The sequence below is a fragment of the Biomphalaria glabrata genome, chromosome 6 (genome assembly GCF_947242115.1).
Source record: "Biomphalaria glabrata chromosome 6, xgBioGlab47.1, whole genome shotgun sequence".
NCBI lineage: Eukaryota > Metazoa > Mollusca > Gastropoda > Planorbidae > Biomphalaria > Biomphalaria glabrata.
In genome coordinates, this window is record NC_074716.1 from 36,811,022 (window position 1) to 36,835,848 (window position 24,827).

General features: G+C 36.0%; 1 protein-coding gene across 1 annotated transcript in view; it reads left to right on the plus strand.

Moving 5' to 3' along the window:
- The first annotated feature begins 2,786 nt into the window (after nucleotides 1-2,786).
- Nucleotides 2,787-24,827, plus strand: part of LOC106064690 (serine-threonine kinase receptor-associated protein-like) — a 57,618-nt gene continuing 35,577 nt past the window's right edge. The window contains exons 1-3 of the mRNA XM_056033737.1: nucleotides 2,787-3,029; nucleotides 23,658-23,793; nucleotides 23,929-24,083. Of these exons, the coding sequence (XP_055889712.1) occupies nucleotides 2,915-3,029; nucleotides 23,658-23,793; nucleotides 23,929-24,083 (406 nt within the window). The 5' untranslated portion in view covers nucleotides 2,787-2,914. The remainder of the gene's footprint in view (nucleotides 3,030-23,657; nucleotides 23,794-23,928; nucleotides 24,084-24,827) is intronic.

A 24,827-nucleotide genomic window follows, 5' to 3' on the forward strand; every position in this document is an offset into this window, starting at 1 on the left:
CCAGGGACAAAAAAAAATAGGAAAGAACATCCACAGCTCTAAGACTAGTTAGCTATTTTAAAAACTACTTTTCCTCTACTAGGAAAACACAAATAACAGAAAAAGACTAAAACTAGCAGAAAGTTATAAATAGCGGAGACTACAAAATACTCAGCACTGAACTATATAAACTAAAAAGACACTAAATTACAAACATCATAGCCCTGGCCTATATAAATTACAAATTAAAATAAAGATAAAAATAGATAAAAATTAGATCTAGAAGCGCCAGCTCACATAAATTTTACCCTTGAAAAATAATTTAAAAGGCTTCGTCCCTTCCACATTTGTCATACCCCCCCTTTTTGTCTAAGTTGTCTGCTTTTTCCAAAGTACATTTCTTTTCCTCTTGGGTGTCATCCGGTGCGGACCACACCTCCCGCACGTGCATAGTGACGCCACTGCTGCCAGGTACTATCCTCTATGCCAGTGAGGGCTAAATAGCGCCTGAGTGGATCTTTATAGCACTTACGGAGGGAACCTCTGTAACGCCGTCCTTCTCAAGGTCGCCAAAGAAGATCGCCTTTTTGCGTGCGGTCGTCTACCATGCGGAATAAGTGTTATTGACAGCATAGAAATTAATAAATAAATGACATTTTGTTCAAATTTGCTTTCTCGCGCTTCTTTTTAAGTGTTTTTCTTAGAGGGGGGCGCTGGCGGATTTTTTAAAAATAAAAACTACCACTGCAGGACATTGCTTCCTTTGGCCAGACGTATTTGTAAACCAATTATAATCTTATCTTCTTATCTTATATAATACAGACGTTACTTCAAAAAAGAAGATGATTACGTCCTACGCGTCATGCATTTAGTCATGCATATTAACCAATGACTTAAATTCTGCCAAGTCACTGGTTTTCCTGGCTAGCTCAGGCAACCCATTCCATGCTCTAATAGCACTAGGGAAGAAGGAGTATTTGTACAAATTTGTCCTAGCATATGGGACGAGGAATGTGCCTTTATCTTTGTGTCTTTCAGAGTATTTTATTAAATTTTGTTTTTGTATTTGAAGATTATAGTTCAGTGTTTTATGTATTATTGCTACTTTACTTTTGAGCCTTCTGTCCTGAAGGCTTTCTAAATTTAGTGATTTTACTAAAGGTGTGACTCTAGTCAAATGTGAATATTCGTTTGTTATGAATCGCACTGCTCTATTTTGTGTCTGTTCTAGTTTCTTAATGTTTTCTTGAGTTGAGGGGTCCCAAACAGAGGATGCATATTCTATTATTGGCCTAACCAAGGTTAAATAACATTTTAGTTTTATGTTCTTATTTGATTTATAGAAATTTCTTTTAATAAATCCTAATGCTTTGTTTGATTTTTTTGTAGTTTCATCAATATGTGGATTCCATGACAGTTTTTCATTTATTATAACACCTAGGTATTTTGCGTTTTTAGTCTGTGTTACTGGTTTGCCATGAATAAGATAAGTGGAATTAATTTGTTTTAGTTTTTTTGTTACTCTTAATTAACAACTGACATTTTTCTGGGTGGAAAGACATGCTCCAATTTGATTCCCATTTCTGTAATTCATCTAATTCTCTTTGTAAAATATCTGTGTCTTGTGTTGTTTTTATTGTTCTATATATTATGCAATCGTCTGCAAATAATCTGACTTTTGTTCCTGAAGTAATGCAATTTGGTAAATCATTTATGTAAATTAAAAATAGTAGTGGACCCAAGACTGTTCCTTGAGGTACACCTGAGTTTACTGTTATCGGTGTTGATTTAGAGCCATTTATTATTACAGTTTGTTCTCTCCCTATCAGAAAGTCTTTAATCCACTGATGCAGTGGACCATTAATGCCGAAATATTTTAATTTTTTAAGCAAACTACGGTGGTGAACTTTGTCAAAAGCCTTAGAAAAATCTAGTAAGATAGCATCTATTTGTTCACTATTATCTAAACCTTTTGAAAAATCATCAATTAGTCCTATTAGTTGTGTTTCACATGATCTATATTTCCTAAAGCCATGTTGGTATGGTGTGAGGACATTATGTTTGTCTAAGTGGTTTATGATGTTGCTACATATTATGTGTTCTAGGATTTTACATGTGATGCTGGTAAGTGATACTGTACTGGTCTGTAGTTTCCTGGGTCAGATTTTTCTCCTTTTTTAAATAGGGGGGTGACATTAGCTTCTTTCCAGTCCTTTGGTACTCTGCCCTGGTTAAGTGAAGCCTGAAAGAGTATTTTGAACACTGGGGCTAGCTCATTACTTAGTTCTTTGAGTAATCTAGCTGGAATACCATCAGGTCCAGAAGCTTTATTTGGTTTGGTGTTGGCTAATAGTTTTTGAATTCCATTTATTTGAACTACTATATCTTCTATGTTGTCTACTTGGTTCAAATTCAGTAATATGTCTTTGTCTCCTGGGGCTGAGAATGCTGATGCAAAGTATTTGTTTAGAATGTTTGCTTTAGTTTCATTATCATTATGTATTATGTTATGTTCATCTTTTAATGGCGCTACGCCTGTTGTTTCCATTTTCTTAGACTTAATGTATGACCATAGGTTTTTGTTGTTATCTTTAGATATTACATTGTTTATGTATAAGTGAGCCATATGTCGTGTAAAACATTTGTCGTGAACGATTTGTCGGTGAACAATTGTTGTGACCCCCATACAAACAACTTAACAACATACGTATAGGCATTTACATTAAAATAATAGTAATACTAATTCGTTTCAAACATTATAATAATAATAAAGAAATAAAAATCGAATACCCACGTTGTTTAGGTAAAATCACAACTTCCTGTTCCGTCAGTTGACGGATCGACATATACTCTTGACTAGATCTCTCTATAATAAAGGTCTAGATTCTAGAATAGAATCTTAGAATATAAAAACTATCATTATAGACTAGATCTAATGGCAGGCCTCCGACAAACACCACTGACTTGCAGTGGCCACACACGCCCTGTTGTTGATTTATCCTTTAGTGACATAACACCTTTTGGATATTTTTTAATAAGTGCTTGCAAAGGTAAACGCCTAAAATCAAAAATGGTAAACGTAGTAGATCTAGTAGTCACGGTAGTGTTATAAGTTAGACTTAGACTTAGTCAATATACTAATATAGATCTAGATTAGAATTAGATCTATAATTATAAGTTACCTATAGTAGGCTATAGTCCATAGACTATGATAGACCTATAATATTTAGTATTTTAGTAACTGTTGTCTCCCGTGTTGTTTAAGTTTTAGCTGCTTTGTAGCAGCACCAGAGTTTCCTCTCCGGGCGCATTCCTCTGCCTTGGATAAAGGGGTCATGGGTGGCCCATGCGTCATGATCCCTCTCTCGATCTTGCTGATATGATCCAAAGGAACGCATCGCATTAAATTTGGCACCAACTCAGTTGCAGAAGCTGCCTGAGGGAATTTCATAGCTGATACTCCCAACGCCTAAGGGGCTTCACTCCTGATTTCTCCTCGAGGTTGTCTCCTGAAGCCTTAGTACCGCAAGGCAGCGGGGTTTTGAAGTCAGAGTACCCCTCTCCTTACTAGGCTGATGAGCTCCATCTGCCCGAAGCTCCCGGTTTTGTGGCGCCAGGTATCCACCTTCACCTGTTAGTAAGGGCAGTTTCGCCGGGCTTAATATCTAAGCCACACGAGCAGGCCAGGTGCTGGACTTAGTTGTCAGAGAGGCTATTTGAGACACATGCCATTAGGAGTATTTTATAGACAATGGGAGCTTAACCCCATTGACACCCCTGGCCATGACAACCTTTGAAATTTAGTAGATTCTTTCAAATTCTTATAATTATCTGAACACAGACTTTCAGGAACTATCTATAGTAGTTCTTATATAAGTAAGACACACCTCATTAAAAGAAAGACTCTAAACTCTAAAGAGAGAGAATAGGCAGAATAGCCATAGCCATAGGCCTACATGTATTAAAACTACTATGTAGCCTAGTTGAAAATATCATGTTTATCAGATAAAAAAAAAAAAGATCTATTTATATATATATATATTTATATATATTTATTTCTGTCTGTTTCTACACATAGATCATATAGGTATATAAATATAAATAAATACAATATATAAAGTAATATAAACGATATATATATATATATATATATATATATATATATATATATATATATATATATATATATATATATATACACAATATATATACACAGAGACGAGAGAGAGAAAGGCAATAGACTATAAATAGGTACTTTGACAAAAAAATTCTAAATAAATATAACAACAGAAACTATCTAGTTATGTAGACTGTAGAGCTTGCTGAGAGTTTAACAATGATACCAAATTTATCTTTCTATGTTATATAGCCTTATAGGATAAAAGTTATGCCGTTTTACGGCGTTTTATGTGTAGGAAAATGGACTATCCTATAGAAAATGTACAGAAAACTGTGATCGAAAAAAATGAATTTTCGTCTTTATCTCATCATAACTTTATAACCATAATAGATAGAAACTTGAAATTTGGAACACATCTACCCCATTATATGGTTTTTAATTTTATTATTTCACCTCACATGCAGCTAACATTGATTCACAATGTTTGTTTGAAAATTGACTTGGATCCTTTTTCTAGAATGCCATATGGTAGAAACTTCCCCAGCTTTATAATATTTATAAATATAATGTAAAATAACACCTTGATAGCATTCTCTCCACTAGGTTGATCAAAGATAAGCTGTTAAACAATGCATAAATCATTTATTATCAACGAGAATTACTAATGTCTGGTGCCAAATGTCGCTACATCATGGAGTGACTTCATTTAACATTGTCAGGATGGGCCCAAACTTGCCTTAATAAGCTGATTTCCTTTCATATTTTGTGTACCTAAGTATAGAAAAGAAAGATTTCTAACACTACTCTATAATAGAAATATTGATTTAATACTATACTATAGACTATAGTCATAGATTGTTATGGTAGTTAGTTATAATTTTTCCACTTACCCATTTAGAAAAATAGCATAATTTGGCATCATTTATAACATGTTAGGGGAAGTTTTTTTTAATTTTGGAAGACAAAATGTCATTAAAAAAATAATGAAATTATAACAAACTTTAAGCATAAATCTAGAATCTAGGTCTAAATTCAATATAAAAAAATACAAAGCTTGCTTAAAAATGATATTAAATGTAAAATCATTCTTACCTATGACTTAACTGTAAATTTTCTAAATAAACACAACTTTCATTTGTTGACAATGTGGTATCATTCAAAAGCTTAGGAATCCTCATTTAAGATTAGCACAAGGGTTTTTAAAAAATGAAGCAAATGTAAAAACAACAATCAATCACTAACACCATGGGTTTGGAAGTCTAGCCATGCTAGTCTAGCAGTTTATAGGTCAGTAGAGTAAGGATGTCAAATTACCTACTATAAATACATATTGCAGAAGTGAATCTTCTTCTTTTAATACAATCTAAATAATTTTTCATTAACACAGAGAAATAATTTATTAGCAATTACATAGTGGTGTTCACTGATGGTGCTCAGTGTGCACTGAAGAAGAAAGCACGAAAATTGCGCAGTGTTCAGATATAAGAATCTACTGTACGAATCGGAATATTAGATTTAGACATCTAGATTCTAGAGGAGGCTCTTTTTATATAAGGGACACCCCATCAAATTTTCCTTCATTGAACGTGTCACTTTTTTGTTTGTAATTTATTTGTTTTTATGTTTGGGGCTAAAAACGACGTTTAGGGACTGCACATGTCCATTTTAGATAAGTTCCAGTATTTTTGTTCTGCTTTTCCAAAACAGATGGCAGTTTTTTAATAATAATAATAATCTTTATTATCCGTAAGGAAATTTGTCTTACAATTTGTGCATTACACCAAACAAAAAACATTATAACTATAAGAAACCAAAGTGTACATTCACACCAGACTCACTCATAATTTACATGTGACAAAGTTTATACCAGATTGTTCTTATTTAATGATTTGATTGCCAGGGGAACAAAAGAGTGTTTGTGTCTGTTTGTCTTTGCTATCGGTGTCTTGTATCTCTTTTGTGATGGTAAAATCACAAAATCCTGACACAAAGGGTGATTCTTTATTTCGAGGATCTTGTTAGCTTTTTTATAGATGTTTGTCTCAAACAACTGCCCAAAATTAAGTTTATTTTTATTTTTAATGCTCAGATTGCCATACCAGGCAGTGATATTGAAACTTAAAATATTGCAGATGTGAGCGTGATAAAACATAGCCAAGGCCTTTTCGCTAACATTAAACGAGGACAGTTTTCTTAGTAGTCGTAATCTTTGCTACCCTTTTTTGCTGATATAATCAGTATTTGCAGTAAAATTTAGTTTATTGTCTAGGATAGTACCAAGGTATTTAAAGGTTTGCTTAATTTCAATAGTCTCTCCAGTTACAGAAACTATCATTTTCCTTCTTGTCCCTACGAAAATCGATTATCATTTCTTTGTTTTTTTTACATTTAATAATAAAAAATTATCTTTACAGTATTCTTCAATGTGTTCTAATTCTTTGAAATACTCATTTACGTCTGAGCTCTCTGAGAGCAGGGCAAGAAGAGCCGCATCATCAGCGAATTTTGTGAAGGAGAAACAAGAACTATCGGACTGAAAATCATTGGTGTACAAAATGAACCACAATGGCGATGTCACAGCCCCCTGGGGCGCCCCTGTGTTAACTATGCGTTCATTAGATATAACATTGTTTACCCTAACCCTCTTAGCTCTCTGGGTCAAAAATTAATTAGCCCATAATATTATGTATGCACTAATCTGCAACGCTTTCATCTTTTCAATGAGTAAATGAAGTTGTATAGTGTTAAAAGCTGATGAGAAATCCATAAAGAGCAATCTTACATAAGTGTTCGGTAAGTCCAGATGTTTGTAGACACAGTTTAAAATATTTAGGATGGCATCGTCTACACTTTTACCCTTTTGGTAAGCAAATTGTAAAGGGTCTAACTTATTACAAAGATCATTCAGAAGAAACATTTTAACCAATTTTTCTAAACATTTAGACACAATGGAAGTAAGTGAAACAGGTCTATAGTCATTCATTTCCTTCGGTTTGGAAACCTTTGGCACAGGTACAATTATAGATGACTTCCACACAGGTGGTATCTCATGGTTTAGTAATGAAGTAGAAAAAATATCTTGGAAAGGTTCAGCTAGTTGTTCAGCACATTCTTTTAAGATTCGCCCTTTTATTCCATCAGGCCCACCAGCTTTCATTGGGTTGACGTTTTTGAAAATGTTACAAACTTGCTCTTTAGTAATCGCTAATTCTAAGCATTTGTTAACATTGACATCCTCAAGGGCTTTGAGTCTTAGATAATTAAAATCTTTTGTGTCGAAGCGACAATAGAAATCATTTAACTCGTTGGCCAATGTTTTTTCATCTCTTGTAGCAAGATTATTTTTAAATTTGACTTGTGCTCCTGCCATTTTGTTCATGATGCCCCACACCTGTCTCATGTCACTTGTATTAATTGAGTCTTCCAGCTTGGTGCGGTAGTTTCTCCTCCCTTCCTCAAGAACGACGTTAAGATTTCGTTGAGCAATTTTCCTTGTCTGTCCATCGCCACTCATAAATGCTCTTTTCTTTTTATTTCCCGTTTTATTTTTGCAGTGACCCATGGTTTATTGTTGGGGTATATCTTGATGCTCTTAGTGCTGACACACATGTTTTCACAGAATTTGATGTAATTTGTCACTGCGTCGACCCATTCTTCCAGATTTGAAGTGGTCTCTTTGAACAAATTCCAGTCAGTGCAATCTAGATTCTCGATAACCATGTATGTAAAGCTATTGTTTTAACCTCCCCCAGCAATTCACACCCATATAAAGGATTCAATGAGGGCTGTATTATGAGCCTGTTTGATTGTAGGCTGATGGGCATATCAAAATAAGCTTCCAAACTTATCTTTAGGAAGACATTCCAATCACAGTTATACTGTTAGCTGTTCATTAAAATTAAAAAAGAAGGTGTCCCAGCGAATAGTAATGAATTTAACACATTCTCCTTTATTAGACATGACAAAATCATAATAAGAATATATTATTGGGATTAAAAAATCTATGATTTTTTCAATGAATAAACATGACCTAGATCGAAATATCTAGATTATATAATTTATGAATTAAAGAAAAAGTGCGGGCTGCTAATTTGAAACCAGAGACCATGCCCACTACAGGTGATCACGCCAGGTGAGCTGGCGGTGAGGAGAGGTATAAACTAAGTGTGTAGGGTCACAACCTATCAAACAGGCAGTGGAGGGAAGGGGGGACAGAGTCAGGAAAAGAATTATAAGCATCTATGGGAGGGAGGGGGTGTTAAGGTGTAACAAAACAAACATTCAAATTATGAAAACAAGAAGAGGGTCCATGGATGGGAATTAAAAGAAATAGAGAGAATACATGTAGCCTAGTTGAAAATATCATGTTTATTCAATTATAATAATTAATTTATAGATCTATAATATGTATAGATTTATTTCTGTTTCTACACATAGATTATATAGATAGGTATTAAAATAAACTATAAATGATATATATATATATATAAGATAAGATACACATTTTGCCACACCAATGGCAAGCATTACCATTGTCCCCAGGTAGTCGATTTAGATTTTCTTTTCGCAGTCTGTCTTCGGCAGCTGATTTTCTTTTGGTCTCAAATGTGTATCCCATGGCCTTTGTCTCATTCTGATGCCGCATGCAACCATGTGCTCTCTTCTGTCAACTAAGGCAAGTTGGCGCCTCTGTTACGTCGACCACCTTTTAGCTCACCAAAAAAAGACTGCCTTTGACATACGTTCGTCTCCCATACGGGATACATGCCCTGCCAAGCGTAGCTGTCTTGATCATACGAAGTCCCTCTATACTGTCCAAACCGGCGTTCGCAAGGACTTCGCTGTTTGTAGTGCGGTCTTGCCACCTATGTCCATGATGCAGACCTGCCTACCGTTAAGCAAAATGCGTATTCGTTACGCAAAATCTCCCAAAAATGACCGTCAGTATGCAAATACGCATTTAACCCTCCACGTTACGCATTTCGTATCCTTTTTTCCCCCTCTCTTGACTAGCTTACGAGCGGTCACGGAGGTCACGCTAAGCCGTCCTGTTGGGGGGGGGGGGAACAGAAAAGGTGGGGTGTCCAGATCTATATGTTGATTGGTTCTTAATAGCAGTTAGATTTAGTCTAGAAATCAAGAACGCGAGAGTGAGGGAGTGGCGGGTTGGTACCATCAGTTAGCTGATACAACAACGTGACTTTTTTTTTTTGTAAGTTCATTAGTAGAAATTAATTATGTTGAATCCTTGATTCCCTATTCATCTGTATAGAAAAAAAATATCGAAGTGCTATCGATTCAAAACACATTGAGTGACATTGTAGATATCTAATCTAGATTCTGGATTCTAGATCTAGAATCTAGATAACTTGTTATACAGGAATAGATCTAGCTAGTGACTTCTAGTACGTTATGTCATGATTCTCTACATTTACATTACTAGATCCAATTTAGTTGTAGTAATAGTAGTATGATTTAGATTGTCTAGATCTAGATCGATAACATCTACTACCATCTAGTCTAGATCTAGACTAGATTCTTAGTCTTAGTATAGAATAGATCAAGGTGAAGGTAGGCCTACGAAAGTTTGGAGTAGTAGACCTACGTTTGTAGCGGATCCACGGCTTCGGTAACACTTGAGCCCAAATCTAGAGTAGATTATATTCATTATATAGACATAGATCTAGTCTAGATAATACTAGATATCATCTCTATTGTCGTATTGATCTAGATTTAGATTGTAGATCTAATCAATTAGACATCTAGATCTAATATTATATCTATACTATAAAGTAGAATGTGAGGTGTATGTATGTTACTTATAGACATCATAACCGCTTGACCAATCTTGATAAAACTTGGCAGGAATGTTTCTTGGGTACCAACTTAGACCTTAGTGTATGTATTGTAGCCCTAAAACAAACTTAAGACCCTAAAAAAAAAAAATAAAGTTGTCAGACTCGTTTACAGCTATAGTATTTTATGGATCTAGGCCATGTCTACAATGTTGATATGAGAAAAGATCGAAAGGATTTAGACCTAGATCTAATTTTAAGAAATACACTTTGCGCAGATAGTTTTTTTACTTTGACACATGAAAATACAAAAGAAGATCCATTGATTTCATTGTATAATAAAATTAACCTTCAATTTTGTTTTTCAAAAGCATTTTTTGCATTTATTAGTTCGTTATATCTGTGACTACAGATTTCCTGGCGAACATTCTTTCATTAGACATTACTAAATGGTTACACATTAACACATCTCTCTACTGAGTCTATTCCTAGGCCTAGGTCTTAAACCCTCATTGAACTCTAAGATGATGAAATTTCTTTTCGCAAAGATAGTTTTATGCTTTAACACATAAACATTTTAATTATTGTCCATTAATTTAATATTATAATCAAATTAACATTCAAATTTGTTTTTCTAAAGCATTTTTTAATACATTCGTTAGCTGTTCGCTAAAGCTGCGTAGCCGTGTTGAGACAGGCCAATATATTCATTCATGAAAAAAGGTCACGCATGCGCAACACAGAATGAACTCTATAAAAGCCAATTTAGATTAGTGTAGATTTAGATCTATGTCTACCTCAAGATCTACTTTATACTTTAACACATGAACATACAAAATTAAGTCTATTCATCTCAAATTTTAATCAAATATATGTATTCCTACAAGCAAATGTTTTAATTTGAAAAAATGGATTTAAACCTATTAGCTATTTTGATTTGATAGCTTCATTCACACTATTTTACATTGACACATTCACTTTACTTATTACATTATTATTTCGTTTAATTGTTTACAAAACACTCTGTGACTATATTGACAGTAATGCGCAAATAAAGACCCGCGGGTCATATATGTCTAGTATATACATATATATATAATATATATCTATATTATAAAATAGAATGTGAGGTGTATGTATGTATGTTACTTATAGACATCAAAACCGCTTGACCAATCTTGATAAAACTAGGCAGGAATGTTCCTTGGTAACTAACTTAGACCGTAGTGTATGTATTGTAGCCCTAAAACAAACCTGAAAAAAAAAAGTTGTCCGACTCTATTAAAGCTATAGTATTTATGGATCTAGGCCATGGTTAACAATGTTGACATGAGAAAAGATCGAAAGGATTTAGACCTAGATCTAATTTTAAGAAATACACTTTGCGCAGATAGTTTTTTACTTTGACACATGAAAATACAAAAGAAGATCCATTGATTTCATTATATAATAAAAATAACCTTCAATTTTGTGTTTCAAAAGCATTTTTTACATAAATTAGTTCCTAATATCTGTGACTACAGATTTCCTGACGAACATTCTTTCATTAGACAATACCGTAATGAATCGCGTACTAAAAATTAGTTCGTTTAATTGTTTACTTTATAATCCCATCTTTAGATCTAAAACTTAAATTTAACTCTAAGATGATACAACTTCTCTTCGCACAGATAGTTTTATACTTTAACACATGAACATACTAATTATAGTCCATTCATTTCATATTTTGATCAAATAAACATTCAAATTTGGTTTTCTAAAGCATTTTTAAGAGACTACATTCGTTTACGAAAGCTGCGAAGCCGAGTTGAGATAGGCCTAGATCTATATTCATTCGTGAATCGCATACTAAAAATTATTTCGTTTAATTGTTCGCTTTATAATCCCATTCATTTAACAAAGCTATCGCTCTTTTCTTTTTTAATAGATATGAATGTATTGGCTTCGGGTAAACCCATTTTGGCAAAACTAATTTTATTTTCGTAGTGAAAGAGAAAAAACTTGAAAGGATCATTAGCTAAGTTTAACATACATCTAAATCCACTAGATAAGTAAACACAAACTTAGACCCGCAGGCCGTGGGTAATGTCAGGCTAGTATATTTAATATATATATATATATATATATATATATATATATATATATGACAAAATAGTGGAACGCGTAAGTGTTACGCATTCTGGTACCAAAATACCCATTTTGACCATCAGCGTTACGCATTTGGACTTTTTTTGGTAGGCATGTCTGATGATGGATCACAAGCATCTTTAGTGAAAGCGTTCAATGAAAGTAGTCTTAGTTGCTTTCTGTATATAGAAGGATTGAGGGAACCACCCCCTGGTAGACATTGATTTTTGTTGGCATGGGGAGCGATTTATTCTGCCAAACTCTCGCTTGAAGGCGTCCAAAAGCGCTACTGGCCCTGGCCAGACAGTTATCAACTTCCCTTGAAAGTGAGGCGTCATTTGATACTTTACTACCCAGATAGGTGAAGTGGTCTACCACGTTAAGGGCCTGTCCGTTTATGGTAGAGATGGGAATCAAACCCAACTTTTAAAGTTTAGGTTCGGTTCGGTCAGATCTAAAGTTCTGGTTCGGTTCGATGTTATGAAATTAGGTAATAGCACAATTAGGTACATGTAATAATGTTTAATTCAATCAATAATTAGACAAAACAGCGATGTGAAACTTTATTCAACCGGTGGACCATTTTAATTTCCAACACTCGTGTCGCGGGCCACATTTCATAACAGAAAGAAAAAACATTTTATGTAAAAAATAAAGCACTTTTAATAAAAACCTGTGGATGTTATACTTTTTTTTTGAAAAAAGTTTTTCTTTCAGACCTTACGATCTATAGGGCTGATGATGAAAAGGTTATCTATTTCTGAGTCATATAACCATCACAACGACCGACCACCTTTATTTTTCCACAACTAATGTCAGGTACCCATTAGAGCGTTACAACTCAGCCACTGCGCCTCTCACATGAATATAATATTTACACAAATTCATGGGATGTAGGAAGTTTATCAAAAACCAACTTCTGTTACAGTACCATTCGCGGTGAATCAAATGAAGACGACCCAAAATGATCCAGCTCAGTTTTCCAAAAAATTAAAAATAACTGTCAAATCATATCACTGAAATTAAGTTTGTATTTTTCTTACTAAAAAATATTGAAAATTCTTTGGTTCAGTTCGGTCAAAGTTCGGTTTGGTTTGTATCCCATCTCTAGTTTACATTAATCATTGGGGCTGAGTAGGTTTTATTGGTTGACTTCTGGAGCATGACATCTATTTCCCCGAGGTTTATAGATAAAACCGAAAGAGGCGGCAGCATATGCAATTTGTTGAGGTCATGTTCATTGTGAGCTAGCATGGCACAATCACCGGCATAGAGAAGCTCTGTTATGACCATCTCCTTTGTTTTTGTATGTGATAGTAGGCATCGAAGATTGAACACATTGCCGTCCAAGCGAAACCTGATGTAGATGTCTCATTTGACCCAGTATTACGCCAAAGAAGATAGTGAATAGAGTAGGAGCAAGTACACAGCCCTGCTTCACGCCATTTTCTATTGGGAAGTGATCAGACAGGTCACCATTGTGTCTGATCTGGCCTTTTTGTCCCACCTGAAACTGCTTGAGAATGGATAGGAACGTAGGTGGGCTTCCCAGCCTGGCCAAAATCCTATACTGACCAACTGACCATGTCGAAAGCCTTAATGAGGTCCACAAAAGCTATGTATATGTTTATGTACTGGTCTTTGTATTTTTCTTGTGATTGTCGCAGAACAAATATGTCAAGTGTATCTCTTCCGACTCTAAAGCCACATTGGCTCTCAGATAACACCTCGTCCACTAAAGATTGGGTTAGTCATTTGAGCAATACACGAGAAAAGATCTTTGCTGCTACTGACAGAAGTGTAATGCCTCGTTAGTTGGAGCAGTTAGACTTCTCCCCCTTTTTGTAAAGTGATATGATTATGGATTCTTGAAGTTCGGGTAGGACCATGCACTTCTCCCAGCATATAGCGAATCAGTTTGTTACCCTCTCGGTTAGGGCGACACCACCCATTTTAAATATTTCAGCCGGAAGCTCATCAGAGCCAGGTGCTTTTGTGTTTTTTGAGCTTTTGGATTGTTGTTTCAACTTCCTCAAATATCGTTGGGTCGTCGAGCTCCTCTCTAATAATTTTCTCAGGGACATTTGCCAGCAATTCCTTCGATACAGGCCTTTTATCAACAAATAGCAGGCTGTAGTGTTCTGTCCAGCGATTTAGTATGTCTGCTTTGCTAGTTAATAGGATAGAACCATCGGAGGATCTTAGCAGGGCTGTAGTCTGGTTAGTTGGGTCATAGCAGACCTGCCTACCAAAAAAAGTCCAAATGCGTAACACTGATGGTCAAAATGCGTATTTTGGCACCAGGATGCGTAACACTTACAAGATCCACTATTTTGTCATATATATATATATATATATATATATATATATATATATATATTGTATAGCGAATCAGTTTGTTACCCTCTCGGTTAGGTCAATACGACAATAGAGATGATATCTAGCCTAGATCTGGATCTATGTCTATATAATGAATATAATCTACTCTAGATCTGTTCTCAAGAGTGTTACCGATGCCAACTAAATTGGATCTAGATTGTAGAGTAATGTAGAGAATCATGACATAACGTAATGACTAGCTAGACTCTAGCTAGATCTATTCCTGTATAACAAGTTTTCTAGATCTAGAATCCAGATCTAGATCTAGACTAGATATCTACAATGTCACTCAATGTGTTTTGAATCGATAGCACTTCGATATTTATTTCTATACAAATGAATACGGGAATCAGGGATTCAACATAATTAATTTCTACTAATGAACTTACAAAAAAAAAAAAAGTCACGTTGGTGTATCAGCTAACTGACGGTACCAACCCGCCACTCCCTCACTCTTGGGTTCTTCATTTCTAGACTAAATCTAATTGCTATTAAAATGTTTGTTTGTAAAATGTTTTACATAATTCGGATGTTCCTTCAGAGTTGAAGATAGTTTACTTCCTAGTCCAAACCTCCCGCAGGACGACGGGGGATGGGAGCGGACAGGGTTTGAACCCTCGACCGTCGATAAATCCGAACGACAGTCCAGCGAGCAAACCGCACGACCAGGCAGCCATCCTAGATCTGGATCTATGTCTATATAATGAATATAATCTACTCTAGATCTGTTCTCAAGAGTGTTACCGATGCTGTGGATTCGCTACAAACATAGATCTAGGTCTACTCCAAACTTTCGTAGGCCTATCTTCATCCTTGATCTATTCTATACTAAGACTAAGAATCTAGTCTAGATCTAGACTCTAGACTAGATGGTAGTAGATGTTATCGATCTAGATCTTGTCAATCTAAATCATACTACAACTAAAGAATATTAAGAACCAATCAACGTATAGATCTGGACACAATGTGTTCCCCCACCTTTTCTGTTTCCCCCCCCCCCCCCCCCAACAGGACGGCTTAGTGTGACCTCCGTGACCGCTCGTAAGCTAGTCAAGAGAGGGAAAAAAAAGGATACGAAATGCGTAACGCGACTGGTTAAATGCGTATTTGCGTACTGACTGTCATTTTTGGGAGATTTTGCGTAACGAATACGCATTTTGCGTAACGGTAGTCAGGTCTGGTCATAGGCACACCAGAGCGGTTCATAGAAAGTGCATACGTGTCAGCATGTCTCTGCATGTTTACAGACAGCTCAAGCAATTATTTTTTAGTTCCCTGACCTTGTCTGCAGAGTGTGACTAGAAGCTTTATAGAGAGTTCTGGCTGCATTGTCATTTATATACACATCATACATTTCCTCCTTTAAAAAACCTCCTAAAATCTAACTAACCCTGTAGTTGTTATAAAGGACTTTATGTCGCAAAATAAAAAAAAATGTTGGTTTTAATTTTGTCAACATAATATTATAGCATTTCATCTGGGTGTTTCAATGATGATAAATTCTTGTTATAAGACATATGGTCATTATAATATATATTTTTTAAAATCATGTTTTCTATTAACATGACTGTGTGTGTGTGTACATAAAAATGAAGTTCAGCTAGGCCAGGCATGTCAAACATGGTGTTCTGGGGCCGCAACCACTTTGCATGAGTCTGCTTGGCCACCTAAAAAATTATCAAAATAATGTTAAACTATAAGGCTGGAAAATAAGAGATGGCATACTACTTAAATTGAAAAATAGTATATTTGTTAAAACTGAACGAGAGTGAGTCTACAGTGAAAGCAAGTTAAATTTTGTCAAATTTAATTGCAAGCCATAGCGAATCATTTAGTAAATTTGATTTTATGAAGGAGTGTGTCCAGAAAAGGTGAAAGCATTCAAAGAAATAGCATTGATTTTGAATTATTTTCATTGGCTCTCGGTGAGTCAACTGATATAACGGGTGTATTACAGTTGGCTAGATATTAATAAGGGCCCGTGACAAATTTTGTGATGCATGAGGAACTACTTGAGTTCTGTTCTATGCATAACACCACAACAAGTGATGATGTTTTCGAGAAATTACAGAAGGTGATATTGCAGTACAATTTATCTTTGGTAAAGCTAGCTAGTCTAACAATGGGTGGTGAACCAACCATGAAATGAAATGGTTTTGATGCAAAAATAAGAGAGACTGAAACTAATTTTAAATTTGCTCATTTTCAGTGCATCATTCACTAAGAAACATTCTGCGCACAGCAATTACATGCCATAAGACCGCTTTCAGTCGCTCTCAATTTTATTCATGCCCTTGGTTTAAATCCTCGCCAATTTTCAATGTTTCTGGATAACATTGGACATGAATTTGATTGTGTTCCCTACTACACAGAAGTCCGCTGGCTCTCATGTCATAAAGTATTGAAGAGATTTTTGCACTGCGTGAGGAAATTGTATTGTTTCTGAACATGAAAGGTAAACCTATTGTACATTTCCAAACTGACGAACGGCATTTACAGTTGATCTCACTGGTCGCCTGCAAGACTTGAATTTGGAACTTCAAAGTAAAGACTAAATTGTCACAACTGCGTGTAATCATGTGAAGTGTCTTCAAGCAAAATTACGACTGTAGATAAATCAAATATGAAGAGAAAATCTTATTCACTTCTAAACATCTCAGGAACTAAAAAGATTAAATACGGCTGCAACATTTGGTAAACACGTCTTACACCTGGAATTGTTAGTAGATGCTTTTAATGATAGTTTTTGTGACTTTGTTTGTTACAAGCAAGAATTTTCATTGTTTGTATCTCCATTATCATTGGATTTGAAAATGCTTCTGGTAATGTGCAACTAGAGCTGATAGAATAGCAGTCAGATTCTTTGTTGAAATCGAATTATATAATATAGAATTGGCTGTGTCTAGATTTTACATTTATTTACCCTGTAACCCTGAAAGGTACATTAAATTGCAAAAATTTGCTGCCAGATTTCTAGCTATGTTTGCAAGCACTCATCTCTGTGAGCAGTTCTTTTCCATAATGAAAGCTACAAAAACATCTCACCGTTCGAGATTATCTGATCAAAATTTGTTATCAGTGATGAAAGTGTCAGTGGCAAACAAACTTCAACCTGACATTAATTAACTTGTATCCCAGAAAAGATGTCAAGCATCAGGACATAGAAAATAATGCCTAATCATAGTAATTTTTAATTACCAAGTAGTACTACAAATTTAGCTAACTAAGTGACAGGTATGCCATTAATTATTGTATTCTATTGTATTATTTCTAATTTACACAGAACTAGTAGGCTGTTTTGCAACTGATTTTTTGCTACGGCCCCTCAGGTTATAGTAAGTTTTTTGTGGCCCATACATCTTAATGAGTTTGACAAGCCTGAGCTAGGTCTAAAAAAATATGTACATTTAGAGTTATCTGCCCATAGTCAGCTAGCTGAATTATTACAATTGAGTGTCTATTCTGAACCAACTGGGAACTGTTAATCAATGAAAAAAAACTTAAATCATATCTAAAGATTCTAGATCTAAATACAACTGTACAAAATAAAATAATCCAGCAAATAGATTTACATTGAATTTGTAAAAAAATTATTGCACAAATCATTCAAATCACAATAAGGAAGTATCTATGTGTGGAAGTTATATGTAATCTCTACTGATTTTTTAAATTTAATATTAATACATAATTGTTGATGTAAAGAATACATTATCAACTGGAGGTTTTTGTTTTAAAGTATATTTTCAAAATCTAATGTTTTAAAAATTATATATCACTCAAACACTTCAATCTCATTCATCTCACCTAATCCATGCTTTCCCATGATCTCCTCATATCCTCTGTTGTCATTGCTAACCTTAGCGTTCAAGTCTCCCATTATGATGAGGATGTTCTTTTTAGGTCTGTCATGTAGTATGTTAGTCATCCTGTTGTAAAAATTGACCTTCTCCTCGTTATCATTGTCATTTGTTGGGGCATGGCATTGGACAATGTCTAAGTTAACCCTCTTCTTCACTGTGTGGAATGAGGCTATTATTATCCTTGGTCCATGCGCTTCCCATCAATAAGTGCTATCTAAGCTTAGACAGCATCAGGGCTACTCCCTGAGTGTGTGTAGCCTCTTGCTCATGTCCTGAGTATAAAAGTAGCTCACCCGTAGTATTTTCTGCCCAGAACCAGTCCATCATGACTCACTTATTCCTAAGATGGTGAGGCTGTATCTTTTTATTTCAGCTTCCACATGCTCTGTTTTCCCAGTCTCATACATGGTTTGATGTTCCATGTATCGATGGTAGTGATGGTCCTGGTAGAGATGATGGTCTTCGGCCTGTTGGCTTCTAGATGACTGTCTTTCACTGTCATGCACCATAAAACTTCCAGTTGGAGGTCCATCTTCTTCCAGGTCTATAACTTCTGTTGATTTGCTGTTAGGTGCTTCTGTAGCTAGTGGGTAGGGTAGGTAGCCCTACGTCCAACTCTCCTCCTTTCTCAGCCAGTCTTGGGAATGCCCTATGGTGAAGTTAGCTTTAGTGTCTAGTAGGCTTTTTAATAATTCACACTGTAAGAGTTATTTCAGTCATAACAACCTGGGAAACTTATTCAGTACGCAACTCTCTGCGCCATTCTCAATTTTGTTTCACCATACAAATCTGCATTGCAAGCTTAGGGCAAATGAATACAAATATCCATTGATACACACAAGTTTAAAGCTTTTAGAACAAATAACATTTGATCTTAGGGATGTTACCTTCATCTGGGTCCCCACCCATGTGGGTATAGAGGGAAATGAAATAGCAGACCGGGAGACAAAGAGAGCTTTCCAGGAACCTTCATTAAGGCGCAAAATCCCATTGATTGTTGGAAAGGCTTTTATCCAACAAACAGGCTTAGACCGGGAACTCTTCATCCCAGTCCTGTCCAAGGGTTTCCAGCAGTACGGCCATTGATAGAGTTAGGGCAACTGCACCACATATACGGTCGCCACGCCTCGTTCCTGGATCCCACTCGTCATAAGTGAAAGAAGGCAGCACTAACCATAGGGAATTGGCCTCATATTCCTATATTGTAACTGCCACTCCAGATGATGGGACACTGATGTCTGGCCCTAGCTTGTCAAATTGCGTGGCAGACTTTTTTTTTGACTCGGTTGCTGGCTTTTGCTCAATTCTCACTCTGAGAGTTAAAAAAAAAAGGGGTGTCCTCCTCTCCACCCAACCTAAGTCGAAAAATACTAAAGTCGCTGGAATAAAGGAAAATCCCTCCGGGGGCCTCCCAAGGCCTAATAGATCCAAGTAGGTAATTTAGAATAAGCTATGGATTCCAGAATTGTGCAGTGGAGCTGTAGAGGCCTCATGGCCAATTATGAAGAAATGCAGCTACTGATGGACTCTGAGACTCCTGTAGCTATTTGCTTACAGGAAACATTTCTGAAAGGTAGTATCAGATTCCGAAATTACAGTGCTTATAGCAGGAATGTTGAGAATGCGGAGAGAGCATCAAGTGGAGTGTCTATCCTTGTGAAGGACAGCATCCCCCATGAGAGGGTAGAGCTACAGACCACACTACAGGCTGTATAAGATAGGATAACCCTACACAAGGTTATCACTTGCTGTAGCCTGTATCTACCCACAGGCACTCCATTAAACCCAACAGACATGGAGAATCTCATAAAGCAACTCCCTCTGCCCTACATAATACTTGGGGATTTCAATGCCCATAATACTATGTCGTATACTGGAGGATATCTTCCTCCAATATGATTTATGCATACTTAATGATGCATCACTGAACTACTTGCACCCAGGAACTCACGTGCATTGACCTCACCGTATGTGTCCCCGGACTTCTGGGCGACTTTAAATGGTCAGTTTTGCAGACACTGCGCCCACCCCTTTGAAACCGTAAACCATATCCTCTTTGAATGCCCCTCCCTAACCCACCTTAGGCAGACCCTACTTCCACTACAGCCCAAAATAACCAACACCCTGTATGGCAGTGCTGAACAACTGAAGAAAACAGCACACTTTTTTTTCCTTGGTTCAGTCTGCAAAAGAGCTCACAGCTCAGCAGCAATAAAGCTGGCTAGAAGAAGAAGAAGGAATGGTCAGTAAGCAATGATCTACGAGGAAGTGATCACTTTCCTATCACCATTGTTAGCAATCTCCCCTCATTGGGACAACTTCAGCGGTGGAAACTGAATAAGGCCGATAGGGAACAATTCCAAAAAAGATGCTCCGAGGATATCACAGAAAATATCCTTGATGGACAGAACCCAGCTGATACCTTTGCTAGCAAGCTACTTAGTATAGCCAGGAAAGTTGTACCCCTAACCTCCGCAAATCCAAAACGGCCTAGCAAACCATGGTTTGATACAACTTGCAATAGGAAAAAACGACTGGCTGCATTTATAAAGAATCCTTCCCAGGAAAACCTAAAGCTATCCAGGATAGCTAGAGCAAGGGCTAGACAAACCATACGGTCAGCCAAACGGAATTCCTGGAGGAATTTTGTCGGCAGTCTGGATGCCAAAACTTCTGCTTGAGCGGTTTGGAAGGCAGTAAGGCGAATCTCAAGGGAAAGAATCAAATGCAATAGGGCATTTGAAAAACCAAGGAAGAACTGTTACGTCCCTCAGAGAAATTGCTGACTGCCTTGCATCCTCAATAACAGATAAATCATCCACTACACACTACACGCCAGAATTCCAAAAAGTCAAAATCAGGGAGGAAAGACACCCCACTGATTTCAGATCAGAGAACAATGAAGACTACAATAAACTGTTCTGTTTGAGGAACTGAGGGACTTGCTGGACAAATCACATGACACAGCGCCATGGGAAGATGAAATCCACTATCAGTTCCTCAAGCATCTTCCAAAACCTTCATTGGCAATTCTGCTAAAAATGTATAACTGTGTGTGGCAAACAGACACTTTCCCAAACAGCTGGAGGAAAGCCACAGTTATACCGATACCCTAACCGGGAAGAAATGGATCTGACCCAGCTAACTATCGACCAATAGCACTTACAAGCTGCATCTGCAAAACCATGGAAAAAATGATAAACAATAGGCTGGTCTGGTACTTGAAAGAAACAAAATCATCTCCAACTACCAGTGCTGATTCCGGCAGGGGTGGACAACAACTGACCATCTGGTAAGACTGGAAGCTTTCATCAGGAATGCATTCCTTAGATGAGAACATCTAGTAGCTCTATTATTTGATATAAAAAAGGCCTATGATACAACCTGGAAACATGGCATTCTACGTGACCTGGAGCTTATGGGGCTTAAGGGAAATCTCCCCTGCTTTGTGAGAAAATTCCTAAAGGACCGGAAATTTCAGGTTTGAGTGCGCTATTCCGCTTCTGACACTTATGACCAGGAAATGGATGTACCCCAGGGCAGCATTCTCTCAGTGACCCTATTTAACATAAAAAAAAACAGAATTAAAAATGCTCTGTCCCCTGGCATAGAGTGCTCTCTGTATGTTGATGATTTTGTGATTCTTACATGCAAAAACATGAACACTTTAGAAAGAAAATTACAACTATGTTTATATAAAATTCAAAATTGGGCAAGCGATAATGGTTTTAAATTTTCGGACTCCAAAACAGTTAGTATGCATTTTTGTAATTTAAGGAGACACCACCCAGACCCTGAACTATTTATACACAAAAAGAGGATCCCTGTTGTGAAAACTACAAAATTTTTAGGCCTCACCCTAGATTCTAAATTTAATTTTCTCCCCCACATTAAAGCACTAAGAAGAAATGCCAAAAGTCATTAAACATACTTAGAGTACTCAGCCATACGGACTGGGAGCTGACAGAGATACCGTGCTGCAGCTATATCGGAGTCTAATCCGATCCAAGTTAGACTACGGATCCATAATATATGGAGCAGCAAGGAAGTCTTATCTAAAAATACTGGAACCAATACAAAATGCTGCCCTGCGTCTCTGTCTCGGCGCGCTTCGTACATCACCTATCCGAAGTTTCCATTTGGAGGCTGGAGAACTCCCCATGGACATAAGAATGAAAAAGCTTGCAATGCAGTATAAAGTCAAGCTAAAATCCAACCCCACGAACCATGCTTTCGACTCCATATTTAACCCTACAGATGTAGAACTATACAATCGAAGATTTAACGTCATACAGCAGTTGGGCCTTCGAATGAGAGAACCCATCCAAAATTTAACCCCACCCATCAACCAAATCTCTAAAATAGAAATCCCACAGAACCCTCCTTGGTTGATTAATAAACCCAAATTAAATTTATCCCTCCTTAATTTCTAAAACGAAAATACAGATCTAAGCATACTACAAGTCTTAATGATTTAACTGTATGGAATTTAGCTCTTGTAAAGGAGAGTAATCCTTGAAGAATTATGGGCACAATATTGCCTAAATAGTGCTGATGTGCCAAAAACTCAAACTCAGACCATAGGGATGTCACCTTCATTGGGATCCCCTCGCATGTGGGCATAGAGGGAAACAAAACCGCAGAGAAGAAAATAATCCTTTAAATCAGGAACCCAAATTCCCTGCTCGGACCTGAGACAAAGTATTGCCTCTGCCACCTATCGAGAGTGGCAGGATCAGTGGGAGGCTGTGACCCACAACAAACTTAGACAGGTTGTGGCGGATGTTAGGTAGTGGCCCACATCTAAGGATCTGACAAGGTGTAGTAGCTTTGTCCCGAAGGTGGGGTTGTCTACGAAGATTTGATTTGTGAAATTATGAACATATAATATTTACAAAAGATTTTTACTAAATTATTAAATTTTTACAAACTTAACAATTTTAACTGTGAATAGACCTTTCTTTTAATGATTTGACTGTATGTAATTTATCGCTGGTAATGTGAAGGTTAAGTAATCCTTGAAGGATTATGGGTACGACATGGCCTAAATTGTGCAAATGTGCCAGAAACTCAAAACTGGAACTCAGATACCAGGGTATTAGAAGGAAAGAAGGAAATATTTTAGCACAGACAACCTCAAAGCACTGTTTGATAGCGTAGATCCTGGAAAAGTACTAGGCTTTAATTTTGAACAAAGCAACATAGATATACTAACAAAAAGAGGCATCAGTAAACTGAGCAGGCAACAGTTTTATTTAAATATAAAAGGTGATAAGTTGTCATTCATCTTTTTGTCAAAAAAATATTACCACATAATATGTTGTATGAGATTATCATGAAGAAAAATGAAAATAAATATAAATAAAATATTTTCCAATATCTTTGTTAATTTATTAGATGGAAAACCTATGCTACGCCAAGGAGACACTGGTGATTGGATTGGAACTTTTGAAGGACACAAAGGTGCTGTTTGGGGTGCTACATTGAACAGAGAAGCAACAAGAGCTGCAACTGGAGCAGCAGACTTTACAGCGTAAGATTGTTTTCAAGAGATATATTTTATAAAGCAACAGAAATGTTTGATGAGTCATGAAGATAGCATTTAATTCTATGATATGTGGTAAGTGATTTATATAAATTGTAAAATCTTTCTTATTTGTGGTTTCAGAAAAGTTTGGGATGCAGAAAAAGGGGAAGAGCTTCAAAGTTTTTCCCACAAACACATAGTTAAAAGTGTTGACTTCTCAGCTGACAGCCGCTATTTGTTGACTGGCAGCAATGAAAAACTGTTAAAAATTTTTGATTTAGAAAAGCCAGAAGCAGGTAATAAATAAACAAAAGTAAAAAGAAATCATGCACACACACATGCATAATCAATTAATCTTGTTGAACTTATTATTCTCGTTTCAATTTTTAATTGTGTTTGAATTTAAAGTTCAAGTTTATTTTAATTAGTGGCTTATACAAAATTATATTTTTAAGGTTTATAACTACTACATTTAAATGTAAAATGCTAGGTGCTAGAACAACAAAAATCAAGCAATCAATAGCCTCAATATTTCTCTATTTCATAGTAAATACCTATTATAATCAAGATAATTATCCAAAGCAGAAGCTGTTTAACAAATTGTATGAAATAGAAAAATTCTAGAAACTTTTGACGCTGCCTATCTTTTTGGTATTTTAAAAAATTAACTTTTTTTTTTTTTTTTTTTTGACTAATTTGACAATCAATAAATGTTCTATAAAGTAGTGACATTATCATTTCCCTTTTTTTCTATAAATTTACATATGATTATTGTTCCTAATATCTTACTATATGAAGGAGTGGTGAATTGAAAAAAAAAAGTTTTACATATTTAATTTAAAAATAAAATAGTTGGCTTTCAGAAGACTATAAGTAGCAGTTGTACAAGTAGAAGCAATAATGAAATTGGATATTTGAGCTTTAATTCTTGAGATCTCAACATGGAAAAACAAATTACACAAAACCAATAGCATCTTTTCTCCTTTTTGGAGCTGCTAATTTTCAAACTAGATGTATATTATTTTGAAAATCTTGTTAAA